The sequence below is a fragment of the Pongo pygmaeus genome, chromosome 9, assembly GCF_028885625.2.
Source record: "Pongo pygmaeus isolate AG05252 chromosome 9, NHGRI_mPonPyg2-v2.0_pri, whole genome shotgun sequence".
Lineage (NCBI taxonomy): Eukaryota > Metazoa > Chordata > Mammalia > Primates > Hominidae > Pongo > Pongo pygmaeus.
The window spans coordinates 103,615,106-103,639,325 of record NC_072382.2 but is presented as its reverse complement, the minus strand read 5'-3'; the positions used below and the strand labels follow the sequence as shown (position 1 = coordinate 103,639,325).

At 40.4% G+C, this 24,220-nt stretch overlaps 1 protein-coding gene, 1 non-coding gene and 1 pseudogene across 5 annotated transcripts in view; 1 reads left to right on the top strand and 2 right to left on the bottom strand.

Moving 5' to 3' along the window:
• The window catches only part of CFAP300 (cilia and flagella associated protein 300), a 37,169-nt gene extending 16,738 nt beyond the window's left edge, over positions 1-20,431 (bottom strand). Inside the window, exons 1-4 of one of the 4 annotated variants that reach the window (XM_054438899.1) lie at positions 20,185-20,431; positions 19,870-19,951; positions 8,804-8,879; positions 1,150-1,316 (exon numbers count right to left, since the gene is read on the bottom strand). In XM_054438899.1, coding sequence (XP_054294874.1) covers positions 1,150-1,316; positions 8,804-8,879; positions 19,870-19,951; positions 20,185-20,294 — 435 coding nt within the window. In that variant the 5' untranslated portion in view covers positions 20,295-20,431. Of the gene's footprint in view, positions 1-1,149; positions 1,317-8,803; positions 8,880-19,869; positions 19,952-20,098 lie in introns of all 4 variants that reach the window. The other 3 variants (XM_054438900.2, XM_063671379.1, XM_054438901.2) reach the window with 3 other exon arrangements.
• LOC129009182 (small nucleolar RNA U13) lies at positions 9,351-9,454 on the top strand. Its single transcript, XR_008492713.1, has one exon. It is a non-coding gene; the product is annotated as a small nucleolar RNA U13 (small nucleolar RNA).
• Positions 10,739-10,829, bottom strand: LOC129009192 (small nucleolar RNA U13; annotated as a pseudogene).
• Positions 20,432-24,220: the final 3,789 nt, after the last annotated feature.

The following is a 24,220-nucleotide window of genomic DNA, read 5'->3' as shown; positions in this document are numbered from 1 at the left end:
TAGCTGGAACTACAGGTGCACTCCACTGCACCTGGCTTATTTCTTAATATTTTTGTAGAGATGGGGGTCTTGCTCTGTTGCCCAAGCTGACATTTCATTTTAGCAGCATTTGATATTTCTAAAAGGTACATGTAAATTCTTCAATTAATTTTCTCAATGATTTTAGGAAGAAGGTAGAATGGGCACTTTCATCTTCATGTTGTATATATAAGACCTTGAGGCTCAAAAGATTGAGAAATTTGCCTAAGATTATTATCTTCTAAATAATAAATCAGGAATCAGGTAAGTAATCTATACATTTTAATTCCAAGTTCGGTGTACTTTTCACTAAAACAAAATTGAATTTAGTTAATCCAATGGCTTTGTTGATATTAGCAATGAGATAAAAAGATTCTTTTACTCCTGGGATGTTTTTATTTATTTATCTAAGTTTATTTTTGAGACAAGGTCTTGCTCTGTCGCCCAGGTTGGAGTGCAGTGGCATGATCACAGCTCATTGCAGCCTTGACTTCCCAGACTCAAGCAATCTTCTCACTTCAGCCTTCCGAGCAGCTGGGACTTCAGCCTTCTGGGCAGCTGGGAATACAGGTGTGAGCCACCAGCCTTGGCTAACTTTTGTAGTTTTTGTGGACAGGGTTTTGCTATGTTGCCCAGGCTGGTCTTGAACTCCTGGGCCTAAACCATCCACCCGCCTCAGCCTCCTAAAGTGCTGGAATTACAAGTGTGAGCTACTATGCCCAGCCCCGGGATGTTTTTAATATTCATTTGAGAAGTTAAAAGGCCCACACTGAGCAAAAATGGCCTTATTAAATAGGCCAGGACTTCCCTGCTTCAGCACTATAGATATTTTGAGCCAGATAACTTTGTTGTGACTGTCCTGTGAGTTATATGACGTTTCGCAGCATCTCTACCCATCAGATGTTAGTAGCACCTATTTGAGAATTACTAAAATACACAAATAATTAAGTTGACGGTTAAAGTGCCATCTAAGTAGAAATCTACCAATGTTAGGATTATTACTGATCATTACTTATAAATAAGTGGTATTTTATGACAAGGTATTTTATGCTTTAAGCAGGCAAAGTTTTTGACATTTTTGCATTTCCTGAAATAAAATTCCACTGCAAAATTTTAAAATTCTGTACTTACTCTTCGTAACTCATCAGAAATGAGAAATGGATCACAAAAAGAATCTAAACATTTAACAATATGTCCACTGTCTCGTACAATATCTTCATCATATAACCGACGAAAAAATGACATTGAAAGCTGTGTGCAAGGAACATTTATAGCTTCAATTTTTTTCACTTCTGTTCCTGAAAAAAGATATTTTATAAAGAATGGAGATAGAAAAATTAATTTAGTATTCTCAACTATTTCCAAAATAAATCGCTATGCAGAAATTCTAAGAAGTTAACAAATACGACATTTTTGATATATTTAAAATATATATTAGTTTATGAATTTTATTAAATTCTTATTTTGTAGCTTCTTCATTTTTGTTAATCATTAAGAGTTTATAACAAGACCAGGCATGGTGGCTCATGCCTGTAATCCCAGCACTTTTGGAAGCAAAGGAGGGCAGATCACTTGAAGTCAGGAGTTCGAGACTAGCCTGGCCAACATGGCGAAACCTCGTCTCTACTAAAAATACAAAAATTAGCCAGGTGTGCTAGCACACACCTGTAATCCCAGCTACTAGGGAGGCTGAGGCAGGAGAACTGCTTGAACCTGGTGGGCAGAGGTTGCAGTGAGCCAAGATTGCGACACTGCACTCCAGCCTAGGCTGCGTCTCAAAAAAAAAAAAAAAGTTTATAACAAAATCTCACCATTTCAGGACTAGATGAATATAAATTAGAGGATACTTAAAAATGAAATACATTTTTGAAAAATGTAGTAGAGGATTCTTAACGCGTATATTATCAGAATTGCCTATAAAAGCATAGGAATTGCTTTGTATGATTTTTTATTCCTACTATGCTTAATGCTTTATAACTCACTTTTTTTTTTCTTTGAGATGGAATTTTGCTCATTTCCCATGCTAGAGTGCAATGGCGTGATCTCGGCTCACCACAACCTCTGCCTCCCTGGTTCAAGTGATTCTCCTGCCTCAGCCTCCCGAGTATCTGGGATTACAGGCATGCGCCACCATGCCTGGCTAATTTTGTATTTTTTAGTAGAGACGGGGTTTCTCCATGTTGGTCAGGCTGGTCTTGAACTCTCGACCTCAGATGATCTGCCCGCCTCGGCTTCCCAAAGTGCTGGAATTACAGGCATGAGCAACCGTGCCTGGCCACAAAAATTTTAATTGATGAGCATTTGTAAAGTCCTTGAGTGTATCTTGAAAACATTTTCTCTTCATTTAAAAATTTCTTAGCAGGTGTGGTGGGTCACACCTGTAATTCCAGCACTATGGACAGCCGAGGCAGGTGGATCACTTGAGGTCAGGAGTTCGAGACCAGCCAGGCCAGGAGTTCCAGACCAGCCTGGCTAACATGGTGAAACACTATCTCTACTAAAAATACAAAAATTAGCTGCATGTAGTTTCAGGCTTCTGTAATCCCAGCTACTCGGGAGGCTGGGAAGTAGAGTTTGCAGTGAGCCGAGATGGCGCCACTGCACTCCAGCCTGGGTGACCGAATGAGACTCCATCTCAAACAAACAAACAAACAAAAAATTTCTCCCTTGGGGTCTCATTTATAGTATTTGCTACAAAAGACGGTTTTCTAAGTGAAGGTAAATTTCAAATCAGGCCCTAATCAAATTATCAAAATTCAGAATTACAGAAAACTGAAATAACGGCATTTCGTCTATTTTCCTCTTGTAGACTTAGTTTTGCCCCATCCTCCATTCCCTATCCCACACTTATTTCCTGAATTTATCATTCAGGAATGGATTTTCTGCTACTAGAGGTTCCATTAAATTACAGAAAGTCATAAAGATTAAAATGAATATTTTTATTATTACCTCCATCGATCACTGAATCAGTCTCTATGTACAAACATATACACACACTCTCATTCTGATAGAAGAGGGGTGGTGTTCTTTTGTTCAAAGTTCTAAGATTGTAGACCTAGGTGTGGTGGCCCTCGGTGTATCCCTACCCTGGATACATTTGCTGGATCTCTGACCTGAGAAGTAGCTTGTGCTTAAGAAGAGTAAGTAATGCTGGTAATGTTTACACTAGCTCTTTTGGCTGTCCACTTGAGAGTCATGCTAGGACCTGTTATTCTATGTCCTGAGCTGGGCTCATGTGGAGGCATGAAGGATGCCTGGAGCCAGGAACTATATATGCCTCAGTAATTGCAAAACTGTGTTGCTAAGAAGCTTCCTTTGTTTAGAGGTAAGATCCTCTGAGAGATTAGATAAAGAAAAAAGGAGACCAGAGGAAATGATAAGAGGAGTTCTAGGTGATGTTGAAAGACCAAAATAACAAGAGCAGTGTAGAGCCTGATAGTTTCTGAAGATTGGTCAGTGGACACAGAAGGAGGGACTGACATCGGGCATGCCATTTTAATTAGCCTACCCTAGCTCTGATTTGGGGAGTGGAAGGAGGGTTTGGATGGTGAAAAAATATGATTAAGTTCAAACCACTTAATAAGAGATATGAAAATAGCATTTGCTGTGGACTGAATTCTATCCCTTCAAAATTCATATACTGAGACATAAAAAATAGCATTTTCTATGGACTGAACTGTATGGCCAAATATTCATATATTGAAGTTCTAACCCTCAACGTGATGGTAGTTGGAGATGGGGCCTTTGGGAAATAATTGGGTTTCAATGAGGTAGAAGGAGGGATGGTCATGGGACTTCAAAATATGAATTAGGAAGGACATAGTTCAGTCATTGAGTCTATAACATGTAACCACTAGGACCCCAATTCATGTTCTTCTCACATGCAAAATATACTCATTCCATTCCAACAGCCCCACAAACTTTTTTTTTTTTTCTTCCTTAGACAAGGTCTCACTCTGCCACCCAGGCTGCAGTGTGGTGATGTGATCATGGCTCATTGTGGCCTCAACTTCCTGGGCTCAAGTGATTCTTCTGCCTCAACCTTCTGAATAGCTGGGATTACAGGTGTGTGCCACCACAGCCAGATAATTTTTCGTAGAGATAGGGTCTGCTGCATTGCCCAGGCTAGTCTCAAATGCCTGGGCTCAAGTGATCCTCCCACCTTGGCCTCTCCAAGTGTTGGGATTACAGGGGTGAGCCACCTTGTCCTGCTCCCAAAATTTTCACTCATTCCAGTATCAACTCTAAAGTCCAAAGTTTCTTCTAAATATTATAAAAATTGGATATGGGTAGACTTGAGGTATGATTCATCCTAAGGCAAAATTCCTCTTCAGCTGTAAACCTGTGAAGAAGGACAAGGTATGTGTTTCCAAAATACGTAGGTGGGACAGACATAGGCTAGTCATTTCCATTCCAAAAAGGAGAAACAGGAAATAAGAAAGGGGTGACAGGTGTCAAGCAAGCTCTTAACTTAGAAAGTCAGATTCCTTTAGATCTTAAATGCTCAAGGATAATCTTCTTTGGTTTGATACTCTGCCTCTGGACCCACTGAGGTGGCAGTCTTGCTTCTACCCTGGTGGCGGTAGGGCCCTGAAGGCTCTGGGTGGCCCAATCTCCAAGGTTCCACAGGGCCAACTTAGCCCGTATGCTCTGCAGGGTGGCCCTGCCTCCAAGGCTTTGGTTGGAGTCCATCTGGCCTGTTGAAATGGAGGCAGTGTCCCTGATGGCCCTGAAGATCTCTGAATTGCTTCGGGGTCTTTCTAACCTTTTCTTGAAGAATAGCGCACGTTCACAGCCCAATAGCTCTATGGTCCAGTCTTGCAGGATCTAAGAAGTCCAACAGCCTTCCTTCATCTCATCTCATTGTTCAAACTAGCAGAGTCTTTGCTGCTGATATAATTCCATCTCTGTTCCTGACTTCTGTTGAAATGGCTCATTAAGTCCATGAGTTATACCCATGATCTCTTCATCAAATGGCTGTTCAGTGTTCTGAACAGTGTTCTCTTCAGAACAAACTTTCTCATTTTTTACAATAATGATAGGTTGAAAACTTTCCAAATCTTCAAATGTTTGTTTATTTTTGGTTAACAATTCGTTCTGCATTTCATCTCTCTTCTTTCATACTTTACTATAAGCAAGACATTACTTTAAGACTTTGCTTAGAAATCTCGTCAGCTAAATCTCCAATTTCATCACTTATAAGTTCTACCTTCCATAAAACAATAGAAAACAGTTCATCCAAGTTATTTGCCACTTTATAACAAAGATCACCTTTACCCCAGTTTCCAATAACATATCCCTTATTTCCTTGGGAGCTATCACCAGAATGGCCCACAGTGTCCATATACATGCACCTCAAGCTTCCATCCATCATTCAGTTCCAAAGCCACTTCCACATTCTTAGGTATTTGTTACAGCAGCACCTCACTTCTCAGTACCAAGATCCGTCTTAGTCAGCTTGGGCTGCTATAACAAAATGCCATAGTCTGGGTGGCTTAAACAATAGACATGTATTTCTCAAAGTTTTAGAGGCTAGAAAGTCCGAGGTCAAGGTCCAGATGATTCAGTTGCTGGTGAAGGCACTCTTCTTGGCTTGCAGAAAACTGTCTTCTTTCTGTGTACTCAGATGGCTCTAGTGCTTTTACTTCTTCTTATAAAGGCATTAATCTCATCATGAGGGTCCCACCCTTGTGCCCTCATCTAAACCTAATTTATTTTCCAAAGGCCCCATCTCCAAAAACCATCACATTGAAGGGTTAGGGATTAAACATATGAATTTGGGGGTGGGGACACAACTCACTCCATAACACATGCTATTTTTTATGTAGGAATTTCATTAAATTATGTCCCCAGCATTTATAAGACATGTAATGCATCACTGTGATCACATACAGAAAGAATACAGTTTTTCCCTAGTACTAGCATTATAAAACACTGGGTGCCTCCTTATCATTTGGTGTCTTAAGTTAGTACTTTTATGGCAACCCCATCAACTTGGAAGTGACAGAGGCAGGAGAGTGAAGTGGTGAATGTCTTCAATTCTGGATCCTCTGCTCACTCAGTCGAGTAAAACTGCACACATTACTTAGCTTATGCTTCTGACTATTCATTTGTAAAATAGTGATATATAATACTACCTTTCTTGCATTGTTTCATGAATCAAAGGAGGTAATGTGTATGATGCCCTTAGCTGAGCACATAGGAAGCAACCATTATATGTTATTAAAAAAAGACAAAGTGTATCTAAACATAGCAGCTATGGCGACTGGCTGAGAGGATAAAACAGCACCGACAACTGGCAATCTCCAGGGAGTGCAGCACAGTGAAGGAGGTTCCATCATCACTTTCTTTAGAACTGGTTCACTTCCCAAAAGAATGTCTCTTCACCTATTTAAAAAAGCTGCTTCTTTTGCTTTAAAAGGGCCCCAGAGGAAAATAAGAGGGGGTGTATCAGAAAAAGAAATGTAGCAGAAAAAGAAAAAGTAAAAGGAGATAAAAATGAGGTAGTGGAAGAGTACTAACATTCCACTAGAACTTCTACTTCTGAAATAGTGTTATTATTCTTCTGTCCTATTTTTCAGAGTATTTGTAATTCACCAAGTCAGGCACATGAGACATTTGAGAACCTCTTTTTGCAATGATTTTTTCAAAAATTAGTACAAAATGCTATTTTGTGTATGTACTAACATGGGGAGAGGGTTGAGCACTTACTTCAGTGAGCCTTATTTTTTCAAATAGATTGACTGAAGTTACGGTAAACATGTTTTATAAACACTGTGATACATGGCTCTGATTATTTCCTTTTGAAAATTTTGAGTTGGGTAAATATATTCTCTCAGATACTCAGTTTAATTTTGTAAGGAGTCTGTACCAGCTTTTTGCTCTATAAATTTTGCAGGAGTCTTTAGCCAAAAGCAATAAAATCTGACCTACTAAGTCTAACATCATGAGCTGTTTGTAATCTTGTTCTTGACTAATACTTTAAGTTACTTTTGTGTAATTTACCAAAATACATCCCTAAACAAAAAAAATCTAATTTAAAATGCATTTTATTGAGTATAAATCCATATCACCAGATTCTTCTAAATGGAACGTTGCTTTTATTCATTCTGTTGCTAAGATACCTCAACCTAAAATTTAAAATATAGCTTTCATTTTTTTTCCAAAATAGTCTTATATTAACTCTCTGCTTTCTTCCTTGACCCAAGAGTTATTGAAGGGACTTAAGTGAGTGTTATTAAGTGTTTAAGTGTTTGGGTAATTTTCTTAAAAAAAATTTCTGACTCTTTCAATGTATTATGAAATAATACATTATGAAAATATAATCTAACTAGGCGCGGTGGCTCACACCCATAATCCCAGCACTTTGGGAGGCTGAGGCAGGTGGATCACTTCAGGCCAGGAGTTCGAGACCAGCCTGGTCGACATGGTAAAACCCTATCACTACAAAAAAAAAAAAAAAAAAAAAAAAAATTAGGCTGAGCACAGTGGTTCACGCCTGTAATCCCAGCACTTTGGGAGGCCAAGGTTGGCAGATTTACTTGCGGTCAGGAGTTCAAGACCAGCCTGGCCAACATGGCGAAACCCCGTCTCTACTAAAAACACAAAAATTAGCTGGGTGTGGTGGCACACACCTGTAATCCCAGCTACCTGGGAGGCTGAGGCAGGAGAATCGCTTGAACCTGGGAGACGAAGGTTGCAGTGAGCTGAGATCACGCCACTGCACTCCAGCCTGGGTGACAGTGAGACTCTGTCTCAAAAAACAAGCAAGCAAAAAACCAAAAATTAGCCGGGAATTAGCCGGGTGTGGGGGCCCACGACTGTAATCCCAGCTACTGGAGAGGCTGAGGCATGAGAATTGCTTGAACCCAGAAGGCACCACTGCACTCCAGCCTGGGTGACAGAGTGAGACCCTGTCTCAAAAAAAAAAAAAAAAAAAAAAAAAGTCCTATGGTTGGCTGATTCCTCTGTGAGAAATCGATGTACCCATGTACTCATCTCAATTTAGATTTTGCCTAAATATCCCTATATCAGTGGACTCTTTACTGATCTTTTCCCTCTGGGCAGAACTGACCACTCTTGCCCACACTTTTTAATTTTTTTTTAGTTTTTGAGGCAGTCTTGCTCTGTCACCCAGGGTGGAGGGCAGTGACACAATCTCAGCTCACGGCAACCCTCCACCTCCCAGGTCCAATCAATTCTCCTTTCTCAGCCACCAAGTAGCTAGTATTACAGGTGCTCGCCACCACGCCTGGCTAATTTTTGTATTTTTAGTAGAAATGGGGTTTCACCATGTTGGCCAGGCTGGTCTTGAACTCCTGTACTCAAGTGATCCACCCGTCTCACCCTCCCAAAGTGCTGGGATTACAGACGTGAGCCACCACGCCCGGCCCTTGGCTACAATTCTATGGTAGCACCTTTGACACATTAGTACATACACACACACACACACACACACATTTTAACATATCAAGTTCCTTTAGTACAGGTTTTCTTATTTACCTTAATGTTCCCTATATCTAGCAGAGTACATGGAAAATACACAATAAATACTTTTATATGAATAAAAAGACAGAAAAATTGCTCTTATGTGTTAAGCCAGGATAGTAGCAGTAGACTCCCAGGAAAGAGATGCAGGGCAGGCCTGGCACAGCTGGTCATACTTGATCTTGATGTATCAAACAGATGAGTCATTCACAATTTATATTTTAATAATGAAAATTCCTGAGGCAAAATTTTGTTATAATAGTAAAATAGTATCTGAAAAGATGAAAATTTTATTTACCTAATGTGATCCATTGTCCAGAAGAATCTGAAAGTAACTTCAAATTGGGAACAACATTTGGGTCTTTGAAAAAAGCCTAAAATACAAATTTGAGGGGAATAAGTTAGATATTTTATTATAAATGATAGTAACAATTAACATAAAATAACTATAATCTCATTTTATTCAAATAGAAAGGACAATTTTAAATTGGTAAAATGTCTGAGTAATAAAGAGTTTATAAATAAATGAAGTTTTATTACATTCAAGTTGGAACAGTATGAACATTGTGTGTCCAAGTACAGATGTCTTTGGAACTTAATTTAGAAAATAATGATATACAGTAAACATTAGGAGGTTATATAATGTTTGAAAACTTTGTTTTCCTTCAATCTTGCTTATTGAATTGCCTTAGTAACAACTCACATACTAGATCTAAATCCAAAAGTAACTGTCAATTTAATTCTTTCCAAAAGGCATGTAAAAAAGTGAAAAATCTAACTTCCTAAAAGTGAAACGTTTTCTGCATGGCAAAAGACAACAAAGCAGGTAAGAGTTTTAGTTCCAGATCCTTTTGTAGTTTATGAGCATGATGACTGCGTTTTTGCAGGTATGTGTGAAATGTGCCATCCTCGAACCTTGTTATGATGTAGGCATATTGTCAGTCTGACATGAAAGAAGAAAAAAATATATAAAATAAAAAAGAGCTTTAGTTCTAGGCACCAGCAGCTGACTCAAGCTGAAAAGGCAGAAGAAAATTTATTAGAAGCATCTCAGGGAGTCCACAAAATGTTCCGGAGGTGGAGGGCATCAGGCTGAAGGCTGGACCCAGGAACAATCCAAAATCATATGCAGAACTGCCCTCATGAGGAAACTGTCACCCTTGCTGCAGCCCCACCAAGCACTACAGTTGATCTTAGCCAAAAGGCTGAGAAGCGATAGCCCCATCAAGCACTAGAGGAAACCACCACCACCCCTTTCTCCTATTCAAGTACTAACCAGGCCCAACCCTACTTAGCTTTCAATATCAGGTACATTCAGGGTGGTATGGCTATAAACATCAAGTACTAACCAGGCCCAATCCTGCTTAGCTTCCAATATTCAGGGTGGTATGGCCATAGACATCACCATCACTCCCTTCTAACCTAGGCCATTGCTGTGCCAGGTCTGTCTGGCCTGAAAGTGATCTCTGCCACTACCTTTGCCAAAGAAATGAATTCTGTGTGTGCCTCCTTCCTTAAGTTGCTCACTCCAAAATTCCAGTCTTGCACTGATGAGTCTGTTTGTAAACCTAGGTCCCACGCTTACGATCTGGATGCAAGGGAGTTCCTTGCATTTTGGGAGGTTTCACTTGCACTTCCCAAAAGTTACCTCCAAATTGCATGGTTGTTCATAAGGTGCTGGACAGCCAGAAAACCTAATGTCTGTGAAGAGCAATAAATAAAAGAAAAATAATAGACTGAGAGAAAATATTTGCAACACATATGTTAAAACGGAGAAACTGACATCCTAGTGATTAAAAAAAAAAAAACTAAATGTAAGAAAAACCGACAAACCTGTTTTCTTCTGCCTTTTCAGCTTGAGTCAGCTGCTGGCGCTTGGAACGAAAGTTTTTTTTTTTTTTTTTTTTTTTTTAGATGGAGTTTCGCTCTTGTTGCCCAGGCTGGAGTGCAGTGGTGTGATCTTGGCTTATTGCAACCTCTGCCTCCCAGGTTCAAGCGATTTTCCTGTCTCAGCCTCCTGAGTAGCTGGGATTACAGGTGTGTGCCACCATGCCCGGCTAATTTTTTGTATTTTTAGTAGACAAGGGGTTTCACCATGTTGGCTAGGCTAGTTTCAAACTCCTGACCTCGGGTGATCTGACTGCCTTGGCCTCCCAAAGTGCTAGGATTACAGGCGTGAGCCACCGCACCCAGCCTAGCTCTTTTTTATTTTATAATTTTTTTTCTTTTTTCATGTCAGAAGGGTAATGTGCTGACATCATCACAAGGTTTGAGGGCGGCACATGTCACCAAAGGATAAAAATAGGCATATAAAAAATAAAAATAGGGCCAGGCGCGGTGGCTCAGGGCTATAATCCCAGGACTTTGGGAGGCCAAGATGGGTGGATCACTTGAGGCCAGGAGTTCAAGATCAGCCTGGCTAACATGGCGAGCCCCGTCTGTACTGAAAAAATACAAAAATTAGCTGGGCATGGTGGCACACTCCTGTAATTCCAGCTACCGGGGAGGCTGAGGCATGAGAATTGCTTGAACCTGGGAGGTGGAGGTTGTAGTGAGCTGAGATTGTGTCACTGCACTCCAGCCTGGGTAACAGAGTGAGACTATCCTAAAAAAAAAAAAAAAACCCAAAAAACAAACAAACAAAAAACCCCCACAAATAGCCAATAAACTTTAGGAAAAGATGCTCAATTTCCAAAGCAGTGAAAGAAATGAAAATAAAATCCAGAAGATACCACTTTTATCCATTACATTGCCAAGATGTAAAAAGACTGGTAACTTTTGGTGAGAGCACCGGAAGACATGTACTTTCACAAGCTGCTGGCAGAAGTGTGAATCTTTATAACCCTTTGGGAAAGTAATTTGCTATTATCTTGAACAATAAAAACATGCATATCTCATTCAACAAACTCTACTTGTGGGTTCTGAAACCACCAGTGGATAAGATTTAGGTATAAGGAGTTTTTTGTTTTAATATAGTACTGTTTGTAGTGTCAAAACTTGGAAACAATTTCAATGTCTATCAGTAGAAAAACAGTTGAATAAAATATAGTCCATCTATATCAGACAGAATGTAGCTATTGGAAAGAAAGTATTAGAATAGAATGTAAGCTCCCTAAGAGGAGGGGTCCTGTTTTTCTTATTCACTGCTATCTCCCAGGACTTAGAACAGGGCCTAACATACAGCACTTACTAAATAAACATCCCCTGAACAGACTATGTATTGATTTTCAGGAAAAATCATAAATACTTTCAGTTAAAAAAGGGTAGTTTAGGGCTAGGCGCGGTGGCTCACGCCTGTAATCCCAGCACTCTGGGAGGCCGAGGCGGGCGGATCACGAGGTCAGGAGATCGAGACCATCCTGGCTAACATGGTGAAACCCCGTCTCTACTGAAAATACAAAAAATTAGCTGGGTGTGGTGGCGGGCGCCTGTAGTCCCAGCTACTCGGGAGGCTGAGGCAGGAGAATGGCGTGAACCCGGGAGGCAGAGCTTGAATGAGCCAAGATCGTGCCACTGCACTCCAGCCTGGGCGACAGAGCGAGACTCCGTCTCAAAAAAAAAAAAAAAAGGGTAGTTTAAGAGTAATGTATATGGCCAGGTGTGGTGCCTCACACCTATGGTCCCAGCACTTTGGGAGACTGAGGCAGATCACTTGAGCTCAGGAGTTCAAGACCAGCCTGAGCAACCTGGTGAAACCTCATCTCTACTAAAAATACAAAAAATTAGCTGGGCATGGTGGTGTGCACCTGTGGCCCCAGCTACTCGGGAGGCTGAGTTGGGAGGACTGCTAAAGCCCATGGGAGTGGAGGTTGCAGTGAGCTGAGATCGCACCATTGCACTCCAGCCTGGGTGACAGAGTGGGAACTCATCTCAAAAAAAGAAAAAAAAAAAAAGAGTAACGCATGTGATAAAACAAAATAAAACCTCTATACATTTATATGAGCATAAAGAAAAGTATGTAAGAATATGTATCATAGGCCGGGTGTGGTGACTCACACCTATAATCCCAGCACTATGGGAGGCCAAGGCAGGCAGATCACGAGGTCAGGAGTTCAAGACTAGCCTGACCAACATGTTGAAACCTTGTCTCTACTAAAAATACAAAAATTAGATGGGCGTGGTGGCACGTGCCTGTAATTCCAGCTACTCAGGAGGCTAAGGCAGGAGAATCGCTTGAACCCTAGAGGTGGAGGTTGCAGTGAGCTGAGATCGCACCACTGCACTCCAGCCTGGGTGACAGAGCGAGACTCTGTCTCAAAAAAAAAAAAAAAAGAGTATCAAACTACTTGCTTCAGAAGTGGTGGTTACCGACTCGTGGTAAGAGGAGGGTTGAGAGGGTAGGGAGTAGGAGTAGATTGGGATAAGACTGACTTTTTCTATGAATTATTCTTTGTTGTTTAAATTGTTACAATAAATAGTTTCATTTTTTCAACATTCCCTTCAAGTGATCACTCACTTTTCCTTCCTGAGAGAGGAATACCTTCTTGAGAGAGGAATCTAAACTGTCTCACTTTTTTTTTTTTTTTGAGACCAAGTCTCACTCTGTCATTCAGGCTGGAGTGCAATGGTGTGATCTCAGCTCACTACAGCCTCCACCTCCTGGGTTCAATAGATTCTCCTGCCTCAGTCTCCCGAGTAGCTGGGACTACAGAAGTGCGCCAACACACCCAGCTAATTTTTGTGTTTTTAGTAGAGACAGGGTTTTGCCATGTTGGCCAGGCTGGTCTTGAACTCCTGACCTCAGGTGATCCATCCATCTCAGGCTCCCAAAGTGCTGGGATTACAGGCGTGAACCACCGAGCCCAGCCTCACTTCTCTTATCTACTTCTCATTCCTCTCTATCTGGTTCCTGCTCCTATCACTTAATGAATAGTACCTTTGACTTCTTAATACTAAAATCCAATGGACAGTGCTTGCCCTCATGGGCAGGCAGATAGTAAGAGCGGAGACAGTAACATGCCATGTATGCTATAAAAAAGTGCAGGTGCTATCAAAGTACAAAATGGGCAGACATAATCTAATGGCATTGGGAAGAAATGTTAATATAGAAAGAACATTTAGGTTTAGATCAGAAAGTTGAATAGGAGTTAGCTGGGCAGAGGGGTATACTGGTAAATGTTTAACAACTGGCCACTCCTCCTCCCCTAAAAAGCCCTGATTGTAGCGTTTGCCTGTTTCCATGGTGGATTTCAAGTTGCCAACAGTATAACAACCAGCAAACAAAGATTCCTGAAAGTCTAGCAATCAGGCTCTCCTAAACTGGTTCCGGTATGCCACTGGAATTACCATTTTTCAAGGGAGAGAAAATGGTAAGTATGAAGGCTGTAAGGTGAGAAAGGATGATACATTCCATTCAAGGAAAGTGAAGAGGTTTGGTGTGACCCAGAAGCAGCAATGGTCAGATAAGGCTGGGGAGTTAAATTGATCTTGTAGTCAAGTGAAGAATTTTAATCTTGATCGAAAATCGATCTAGATCTTGATCAGTATTTTGATCTAAGGGCAGTGGGAAAACACTGAAGTTCTTTTTCTTTTTTCTTTTATAATTTTATAATACAGACAGAGTCTCACTTTGTTGCCCAAGCTGATCTCAGACTCCTGGCTTCAAGCGATTCTCTTGCCTTGGCTTCCCAAAGAGCTGGGATTACAGGCATGAGCCATGGCACCAGCCACATTGAAGGTTTTTTTTTTGATGGAGTTTTGCTCTTGTTGCCCAGGCTGGAGTGCAATGGTGTGATCTCGCCTCACCACAGCCTCCGCCTCCCGGGTTCAAGCGATTCTCCTGCCTCAGCTTCCCAAGTAGCTGGGATTACAGGCGCCCGCCACCATGCCCGGCTAATTTTGTATTTTTAGTAGAGATTGGGTTTCTCCATGTTTGTCAGGCTGGTCTTGAACTCCCAACATCTGGTGATCTGCCCACCTCAGCCTCCCAAAGTGCTGGGATTATAGGCGTGAGAGCCACTGTGCCTAGCCTTTTTTTAAATTTTATTTTTAAATTATTATTATTTTTTTTTTGAGAAGGAATTTCACTCTGTCACCCAGGCTGGAGTGCAATGGCGCAATCTCAGCTCACTGCAACCTCCACCTCCCAAGTTCAAGTGATTCTCCTGCCTCAGCCTCCTGAGTAGCTGTGATTACAGGCACTTGCCACCACGGCCACCTAATTTTTGTGTTTTTTAGTAGAGACGGGGTTTCACCATGTTGGTCAGGCTGGTCTCGAACTCCTGACCTCAGGTGATCCACCCGCCTCAGGCTTCCAAAGTGCTGGGATTACAGGCTTAAGACTCTGCGCCTGGCCAGACTGAAGGTTTTTAAGCAGAGGAAAGAGTTATCAGAATCATCTATTTTTTTTTAAAGTTCATTCTGGCTGCAGTGTGGAGAATGAATTGAAGGGCTGGAAAAAGACTGGCTAGGAGGAAGGTTACTGTTGTAATCATGGAAGAGCTGATGTCCTCATCAGTCAAGGAGATACCAAGTGGGGAGGTAGAGAAGTAGATGGATTTAATGTTATTTAGGAGGAAGAAACAAATGGAGAAGGAAGATGACTCCTGGGATTTCTCTTCATGAAAAACCATTTAATAAATGCTATTTAACAAGAAAGAGAACAGAGAAGAGATGTGAGCTGAGTATTATTTACAAATATCTACATTATGCCAAGCCAGACACAGTCCCTGTTCTTATGGAATTTACATTCTAGTGGTGAAGAATTAAAGGTAAACACATTTTTTTCAAAAAGGTATCATATATGCTTAATTATAAAAAGATAAATTTTCCCCAAAGTTATTTCTAGACAAAAAGCAAGTTGCCTTATGACATTTTAGTCTTTCAAATAAAAGAATATTCATGCAAGTATTTTAATTTATATAATGGTACATTTGGAAAAAGATAAACTGGAATTAACCTCAATGAATATTGGTTTTGAATGCATTTTACGCCTTCTGAAAGAATCTCTTAAAAAAAAGAAAATTTAATTCAGATTTAGTAATTATTTCTGGAGGTTATTAACTTAACAGTTACATGTTAGATGTCATTATAAATGGAGCAGCAGGTCAACTGGCCTTTAGTGAATTGGCCTAGAACCAAAGGAAATGAGTCTTTATAAGGGAACCTCGAATAAGGCAATGCAAGTTACATCATTGAGATTATGATCATATGTCTAATAAGTGAATTTTTAAAAAATGTCCTAATACATGCAAATTGCATTTCTGGCTTGTTACGGAATTTCCAGTAAGGCATTAGAAGAGATTTTCTGTATCTCAACTTTAGGAAAGCTGACTGTGCTTTGGAAAAATATAAGATGATTCCTAAACTAGTTACAGTAATAACAAAGTTACTGATGTCAAAATGCATGTGAAAATGTTAAATAAACTTGTTTCATAAAATGTGAAAGTGGGCTGGGGTGATAACTCACACTTGTAATCCCAGCACTTTGGGAGGCTGAGGCAGGAGAATTGCTTGAGCCTAGGAGTTTGAGACCAGCCTGGGCAACATAGTGAAACCCTGTCTCTATTAAAAATAAACAAATAAAGAAATAAAAATGTGAAAAGTGGAAAAAAGATAAGTTTCTCTATTTTTAATTTTCTTATTAATTTAATTTTTACATCCAACATGCATACTGGACAGACAATATTTCTAAATTATTTAAATATATATTTGACTATATTATCTATCTGGCAGACTGATGGTTTCTAGTCTAATATCAATTCTTTCTTCCTTAAGGAATCGCGTTTTTATTTGGGACAGCAATGTGCTCAGCTTAGTCTGCATTTACAGCCTCTCTGGGATGTGGGAGGCCTAAATTCTGGTCACATGCCTAAGTTCTGGTCATGAGATGTAAGCAGAAGCATTGCGCAGGCTTCCAGGAAAGCTCTGTAAATTAAGGCGCTTCCTTGCAGTTGTTTATGTGGAAAATTCTCCTTATCATCCCCAGTCCCACATTGAAGATGTCAACACTATATGCTGAGCCCAGAGCTTTCTTGAAATCCAAAGTTAAATGCTATATTCAACTATCTAGAATACTGCCACTTGTATGTACCTCAAATTCAGCATGCCTAAAACTGAACTCATTTTCCTTGTAATTCTTCCATGTTTTCTACATATTTAATGGCATCATCAGCCACTCGAGTCAACCAAGCCAGAAACTTGGGAGTCATCCTACATGTCCCCTTCTCCTTTACTCTCAATATCTTACCATTCCTTAAGCCTTTCTCCTAAACCTGGGCCATACTGGTACTCGACATTATCATGTAACTGTCTAGAGGACAACAGTTTCCAATTTGGTGTCACTACTTCCTGACTCAGTCCTAACAACCCACCCTCCACACTTCCGCCAAGGTGATCTCAATATTTTAACATTGAAAGTCTTTCTTAAAACCTTCTCCTTCTTAGCCAGATAAAGTCCAAATTTCTTTGCATGGCATGAAAAGTCTTCTAAAATATTATCCCACCCATCTCTCCAACATTATCCTTGCCATTTCATCTACCTGATGAATTCCTACTCATCTTTCAGGCCCCGCCTTAAGAGTCTTGTCTTTTATAAATATTCTTCTGACCACCTCTGGCAAAAATGGTCACTTTCTCTTTTGTACCACCAAAGTACCTTATGCCTCTGGTATGTATTATATCACTTCTCCCTCTGCAATGCAATTTTTGGTATTTCCCTCGCTTTAATTGTGTCTATTCATCTATATAGACCTAGGAGCTAAAGAAATGTTTGCCAGATAAATGTTTCCTTCCATCCATTTATCATCTCACAGATACATTTTTGGAACATAATTTGTTTTTAAATTGAAAGGGAAAATTCAAAATCTGGAATTGTAGTTTAAACAACACCCTCTGTTCAGTAATCAGTTTTTGTAGTAGAAACAGCATGGTTTCTAGATTCAAAAATGCCTGGGTTCTGCCCTTTGCTGAATGTTTTTGCATAAATTACATATCCTTTCTGAATTTTCAGCTATAAAATGGAAGTCAGAACACCAAACTTCGCAGATTGTTGTAAAGATTAATGATAAATGTAATATAAAAAGTGCTGAAAGCTGAATCCGCGCACACTGGAGTCACTACTGCTATAGAAAAATACTTCATAAAGTAATATAGAATTTTTTTTTTTTTTGAGACAGGGTCTTACTTTGTCACCCAGGCTAGGGTGCAGTGGTGCAATCACAGCTCAAGCAATCCTCCCACTTCAGCCCCCCAAGTAGCTAGGACTACAGGTGTGTGCCACCACACCCAGCTAATTAAAAAATTTTTTAAAAATAGCCACAGGGTCTCACTATGTTGCCCAGGCTGGTCTCAAACTCCTGGGCTCAAGTGATCCTCCTGCCTCAGCCTCCCAAAGTGCTGGGATTACAGTTGTGAGCCACCATGCCGTGCCTCAGACTTTTTTTTTTCCTTGACATTTCTAGCTCCCCAAACTATACATGCCTTGTAAGCTGGGATCAGGTCTCTTCATCTTTTTAATACCCTCTAGAGGGACACAGTAAATATTCAACAAATATTTATTGAATAAATGAATTATATTAAAATGTTTACAGTATTCTAAAATTCAGTGACCTCAAATCCTGATCTTTAAAAAATATTATAGACAGCCAGTACTGGTATAGATAAAAAATATAAAAAACTACATAATAATCTAACCATGAGTATTTGAGAAATGTTATTAATGTCATTACCAGTAGCATTATAATATAATGGCACCATAACACTATCTTAGGGAAAGGGAGATAGACATTTAACCAATTTACTCTCTGTTATGGGTTGATAGTGTCCCCCCAAAATTTACATCCTTCCTGAAATATCACAAAGTGACCTTAGTTGGAATTAGGGTTGTTGCTGATGTAATTAATTAAGATCAGGTTATGCTGGGCCCTTAATTCAATATGACTGGTGTCTCTATAAGAAGAAGAGATGCAGACACATGAAGGGAAAAGGCTATGGGACTGACAGGAAGAGAAGAAACTGCTGCAGCTGCAAACTAAAGGACGCCAAGGGTGGGTGGCAACCGCCAGAAGCCAGGAAGAGGCAAGGATGGATTCTCCCTTACAGGTTTCAGAGGAATGATGGCCCTCCCAGCACCTTGATTTAAGACTTCTAGCCTCCAGAACTATGACACAATCCTACCTAATGTTCTCCTTTCTCCATTTCCTCCTATTTTCTTTAGTGCCCTTATCACTATATGAAATAATCAGATTTTTTTTTCATTTATTGTAGTCTTGCCAAGGCCTGTACAATCTTTGACAGCTGGGCTCTTGTCTTGTTCCTCCTCGTATTCCCAGCACTGGAAGGAATTCCTAGCACATGATAGGCCCTCAGGAAGTGTTTGTTATGCCAAACTATAAACTACAGTCAATGCGTGAAGGACATGAATGGCAGAGAATGAAGATAATTTCATAAACTGTAACAGTATTTTCCATTTGATTGAGGAGAAAAAAAAAACAGGATTGAAAATGATGGACTAAATTTTAACAAACACACCAAAACTTAAACTTTCAAGTGAGTTTTACCTCTCTCAAAGTAGTCACCTCTAGTAGTCAAAAGACTTATTCAAATCACTGTGCTATGGCTTCAAACTTTTTTGGGGGAATTCCTCATTTGGAACTGCTGGTAGAGCCTGAAGCCCAGTTCTCAGAGTGGGTGTGATGTTGAGAAAAAAATCAAAAGTAATTTGGAGCTAGTAAATAAAGCGGCGATAAAGCTGTGTGATAATATTTAAAATATTTTAAAACGAGGTGTGCCTATTGAAAAAGAGAGGCTGGGGGTGGTGGCTCACGCCTGTAATCCCCAGCACTTTGGGAGGCCGGGGTGAGCGAATTGCTTGAGCCCGGGGATTCAAGAATAGCCTGGGTAACATAGTGAGACTCTGCCTCTAAAAAAATTTTTTTTAATTAGCTGGACGTGGTGGCCTGCACCTGTAGTCCCAGCTATTCAGGAAGTTTGAGCCCGGGAGGTCGAGGCTGCGGTGAGCTGAGATGGTGCTACTGCACTTCATTCAGCCTGGGTGACAGAGAAAGACCCTGTTTCAAAAAATAAGTAAATAAAATAAAACAAAATAAAATGAAACAAAAATAAACAAAGGGAGAAACTAATCTTGTAGAGAGCGCGCGATCTTCCAGAACTGCAAAGTTCCCTGAGGCAAGATACAAGATGCTGAAAGTAGAGAAAGAATGAACTAAATGACAAACAAATTCATGATGGGTGATTCGAAACGTAAAAGTTACTTTAAAAAAATCATTTGCACCTTTTATTACTCCCAAATGCCAAGAAAACGACGTCACTAAGGAATGGCGTGTTCACAAGAATCTATGCCAACGTGGGGGGAAGTTTAAAAATCGGCAGAGACCCAGGGAACTCTCCGACCCCCATACTAACCATAACGAAATCATCCTTCCGATAGGACTGAAAGGTCTGGTCAAAGCCGAACGCCTGCGCCTTGATTCTGCCCAGCATGGACCTGGGGCAGAGGAGGAAAAAGAAATCATCTGGGGGCTGGCACCCTCTCAGAGCGCAACGATAACCGATCCCACCCACAGCATCCGCCCTGCCGGGTGGTTCGGGGTTCACTCAGGAAGCCTCGGGGTTCACTCAGAATGGCGCCGACCCGCGCGGGCTCCTCGACGCCCGGCCCGCGCCTCCACAGCCGCGAAGACGAAGGGCCTCTTCTCTCCCTGCGCCTCGGTTCCTCACCACTGGCGGAGCCGGCTGGTGATCTCCTTAGAGCTCAGAGACTGGAAGGTTTTCTGAGGCAAGAACCTGAAGTAGTAGCCGCCCAAGTCCCCGCGCTCCCCAGTAGCCATCGTGCTCTCGGCTGCGTGGATGCCTGGGCCGTTTCCATGGAGACGCGGCGGCCGTCGGGTTGCAGCGACGCTGCGGGGGCGGGGCCACACGTCTCTAGGGACCCAGGGGTTCCGGCCTTGCCGCAGCGGGTGCAGGGACGGAGGTCAGCCTGTCTTTCCCAGGAGCTTGTGCCACTCCACTCCCCCACCCCGGGCTTGGCGGTTAGGGAAACTAGGGGTCGGGGATGGAGACAAATTGCCAATCGATACTTGCTGACATTAACTTTTAATAGTAGTTACTCAGTATGGGTTAATGTTCTAGTCTCAAGAGCTATAACCTCAGATTTACAGTTATCTACATTTGATGACTCAAACGTTTCTGAAGAAAAGATTATTCTGAATTAATTAGGTTTATCTATTTTGGAAGACAGATGTCTATGTGACTACTTAGGAAACTATTCTGTTTTACCATCTGTTTTTTTTTTTTCCTTAAAATGTACATTTGAAGGCCAAAAAAAAAAATGTTTTCATACACAGTACATTACAACATGCTGTTTATTTATTTTTGTTTTTTAGACCACTTTTGTTCTGGTATGCGTGCTGTTTAATAGAAAACACACTTTTCTTATTTTCTATTGAAAAGTATCTTCGTTTCTACTTTTTTTTTTTTGAGATGGATTCTCGCTCTGTTGCTCAGGCTGGAGTGCAGTGGTGTGATCTCGGCTCACTGCAACCTCCGCCTCCCGGATTCAAGTGATTCTCCTGCTTCAGCCTCCCGAGTACCTGAGATTACATGCTAAGTTTTTGTATTTTTAGTAGAGATAGGGTTTCCCCATGTTGGCCAGGCTGGTCTCGAACTCCTGACCTCGAGTGATCCGCCCGCCTCGGCCTCCCAAGGTGTTGGGATTACAGGCTTGAGCCACCGCGTCTGGCCTGTCTCTATAGTTTTTATTTTTGCCTTATAGCATTTGGACTTCAGAATGGAGGGATAGTTCTTTTCCATCTCGTTGCTTTCTCTCTTTTTCCCCTAGCCCTTAAGAACTGACCTTGATTATTTTTTTAACAGCATTAGCAGAAGAAGAGACAGGGAACAAGGACAAAAAAGAGAAACAGAGGGAGAGAGAGAGAGAGATTATTCCTTTTCATTGATGTTTAGTATTCTGTTACTTGACTATACTACCGTTTATCCTTTTGGGCCGTTTCCTCTTTGAGGTTATTATGAAAGCAGCTATGAACATTCCTATGTATGTCTTTAGATGGACTTATGCACCATTTCTATTGGAAATACATCCAGGATTGGAATTGCTCAGTTACATGGCGTAAGTACGTCTAGCTTTACTACATACTGTCAAAAAGTTTTCTAAAGAAGATCAGTTTACATCCTAACCAGCAATGAATGACATTTCCCGTTGTTCAGCATCCTTGCCAACACATAGTATTGCCAGTCTTTTAAAATTTTAGCCATTCTAGGAAGGTTGTATTAATTTTTTATTGTGATTTCAGTTTGCATTTCCTTGATAGTTAATGTTGCTGAGCAACTTTGCAATATACTGGGTCATTTGGATATCTTCTTTAGTGAAATGCCTATTTGAGTGTTTTGTCCATTAGGAGGAAGAAGAGTTGTCAGTCTTTTTCTTACTAATGTTTAGGAAGTTTTTATATGATATGGATATGAGCCCATTGCCAGATATACATATTGTGAACATTCTCTTTGCTTGTAGCTTGCCTGTAGCTTTGATGCTCAGAAATTCTTAATTTTAATGAAGTTGAATTTATCAATTTTCTTTTTTATGTGTCAGGTTTGATTTCTGCCTAAACAAAGTCAAGAAGATAGTCTCACATTTATGTCCATAATCCATCTCAAAATAATTTTTTAAAGCTGAAGATTAGTTCTTTCCCTGTGGTTTTTCAGTAGACCCATCTCTATATATTGGTAAGACTATTTCTAATCAGTGAATTGCTGTGGCACTTAAAAAAAATCAAGTGACTGTTTTTGTTCTTTCTATTCAGTTTATTGGACTGTCCTCACACGAATGCCACATTGTGTTAATTACTGTAGGATTATATAAAGACGTGATATCTGATGGTATAAGTTGTCTACCTTTGTTATTCTTTTTCTTCAAGATTGCATAAGCTGTTGCCTTTTCATTTCTGTATAAATTTTAAATTGGGTTTATCATTTTCCATCAAAGAAACCTGATGGGATTTTTTTTTTTTTTTTTGAGACGGAGTTTCACTCTTGTCACCTAGGCTGGAGTGCAATGGCGTGATCTTGGCTCACGGCAACCTCCGCCTCCCAGGTTCAAGCGATTCTCCTGCTTCAGCCTCCGGAGTAGCTGGGATTACAGGCGCCCACCACCACGCCCGGCTAATTTTTGTATTTTTAGTAGAGATGGTGCTTCACCACATTGGCCAGGCTGGACTTGAACTCCTGACCTCAGGTAATCCACCTGTCTCAGCTTCCCAAGGTGCTGGGATTACAGGCGTGAGCCACTGCGCCCTGCCCATCTGATGGGATTTTAATTGGAATTGCATTGACTATCTAGATGAATTTAAGGAGAATTAACCTTGTAACAATATTGTCTTCCAAACCATAATAAATATCTATTTATTTAGATCTTTAATTTCTGTCAACAATGTTTTATAGTATTGAGTGGAAGAATATTGATATCTTTCATTAGATCAATGATTCTCAACCAAGGTTAATTTTGCTTCCCTCGGGGACACTCAACAGTGTCGAGATATGTCCCAACTGAGGTGAGGAGTGCTGTTGGCATCTAGTGGGTAGAGATCAACTATCCTGCTAAACATCCTGCAACGTACGGGACAGGCCCCCACAACAAAGACTGATCTGGCTCAAAATGTTGATAGTACCAAGGTTGAAAAACCCTATGTTAGGCCGGAAGTGGTAGCTTATGCCTGTAATCCCAGCATGTTGAGAGGCTGTGGCAGGCAGATCACTTGGGACCAGGAATCAAGACCAGCCTGGGCAACATGGTGAAACCCTGTCTGTACTGGAAATACAAAAACATTAGCTGGGTGTGGTGGCACATGCCTGTAATCCCAGATACTAGGCTGAGGCGTGAGAATCGCTTGAACCCAGAGGTGGAGGTTCCAGTGAGCTGAGATCACACCACTGCACTCTAGTCTGGGTGACGAAGTGAGACTCTGTCTCAAAAAAAAAAAAAAATTGCATTTTTTTGGTGCTATTATAAGTGATACTTTAAAATGCTTATTTTCTTCCTGTTTGTTGTATTATATAGTTACACAGTTTATTTTGTATGTTGATCTTGTATCCAGACACCTTGCTAAATTATCTTTTTATTTCTCATGGATTGTTAGTTTTTTTTGGAGTTTCTATATACACAATTGTGGTATCTGGTTATAAGAAGAGCTTTACTTCATTTTGTTTAATATTTGTGCCACCCACCCAGCTGCCCCCAATTACTTTAGTGCACTGGCTATGATGTCCAGGATAATGTTAAAAAAGAAGTGGTAGTAGAGGACATTCTTGCTTTGTTTACAACATCATAGCAAAAAATGTTCAGTTTTGGGTTATTTATTTTTGTGTTTATGTTTATGTTTATTTTTTGATTAAAAATTTTTTTTACCATTATATAGGGTATAAACTGTAGGTGCTTTAGTTGATATCTGTTATCAAACTGAGAAAATTTCCATCAATTTTTTTTGAGATTTAAAAAATTATGTAAAAGCGTTAATTTTTTTCACATTTACCAAATTGACCATATGTTTTTTCTTCTTTATTCTGTTAATGTAGTCAACTAATTTGTTTTGTTACTGTGAAGCCAACTTTGCATTTATATAATAAGCCCCAGTTTGTTATATTTTTCTTTTTATAAAGCACATTATTAAATGTGATAATACCATGTTTAAGATGTTTGATTCTATGTTCATGAGAGATATTGGTTTGTGATTTTCCTTACCTG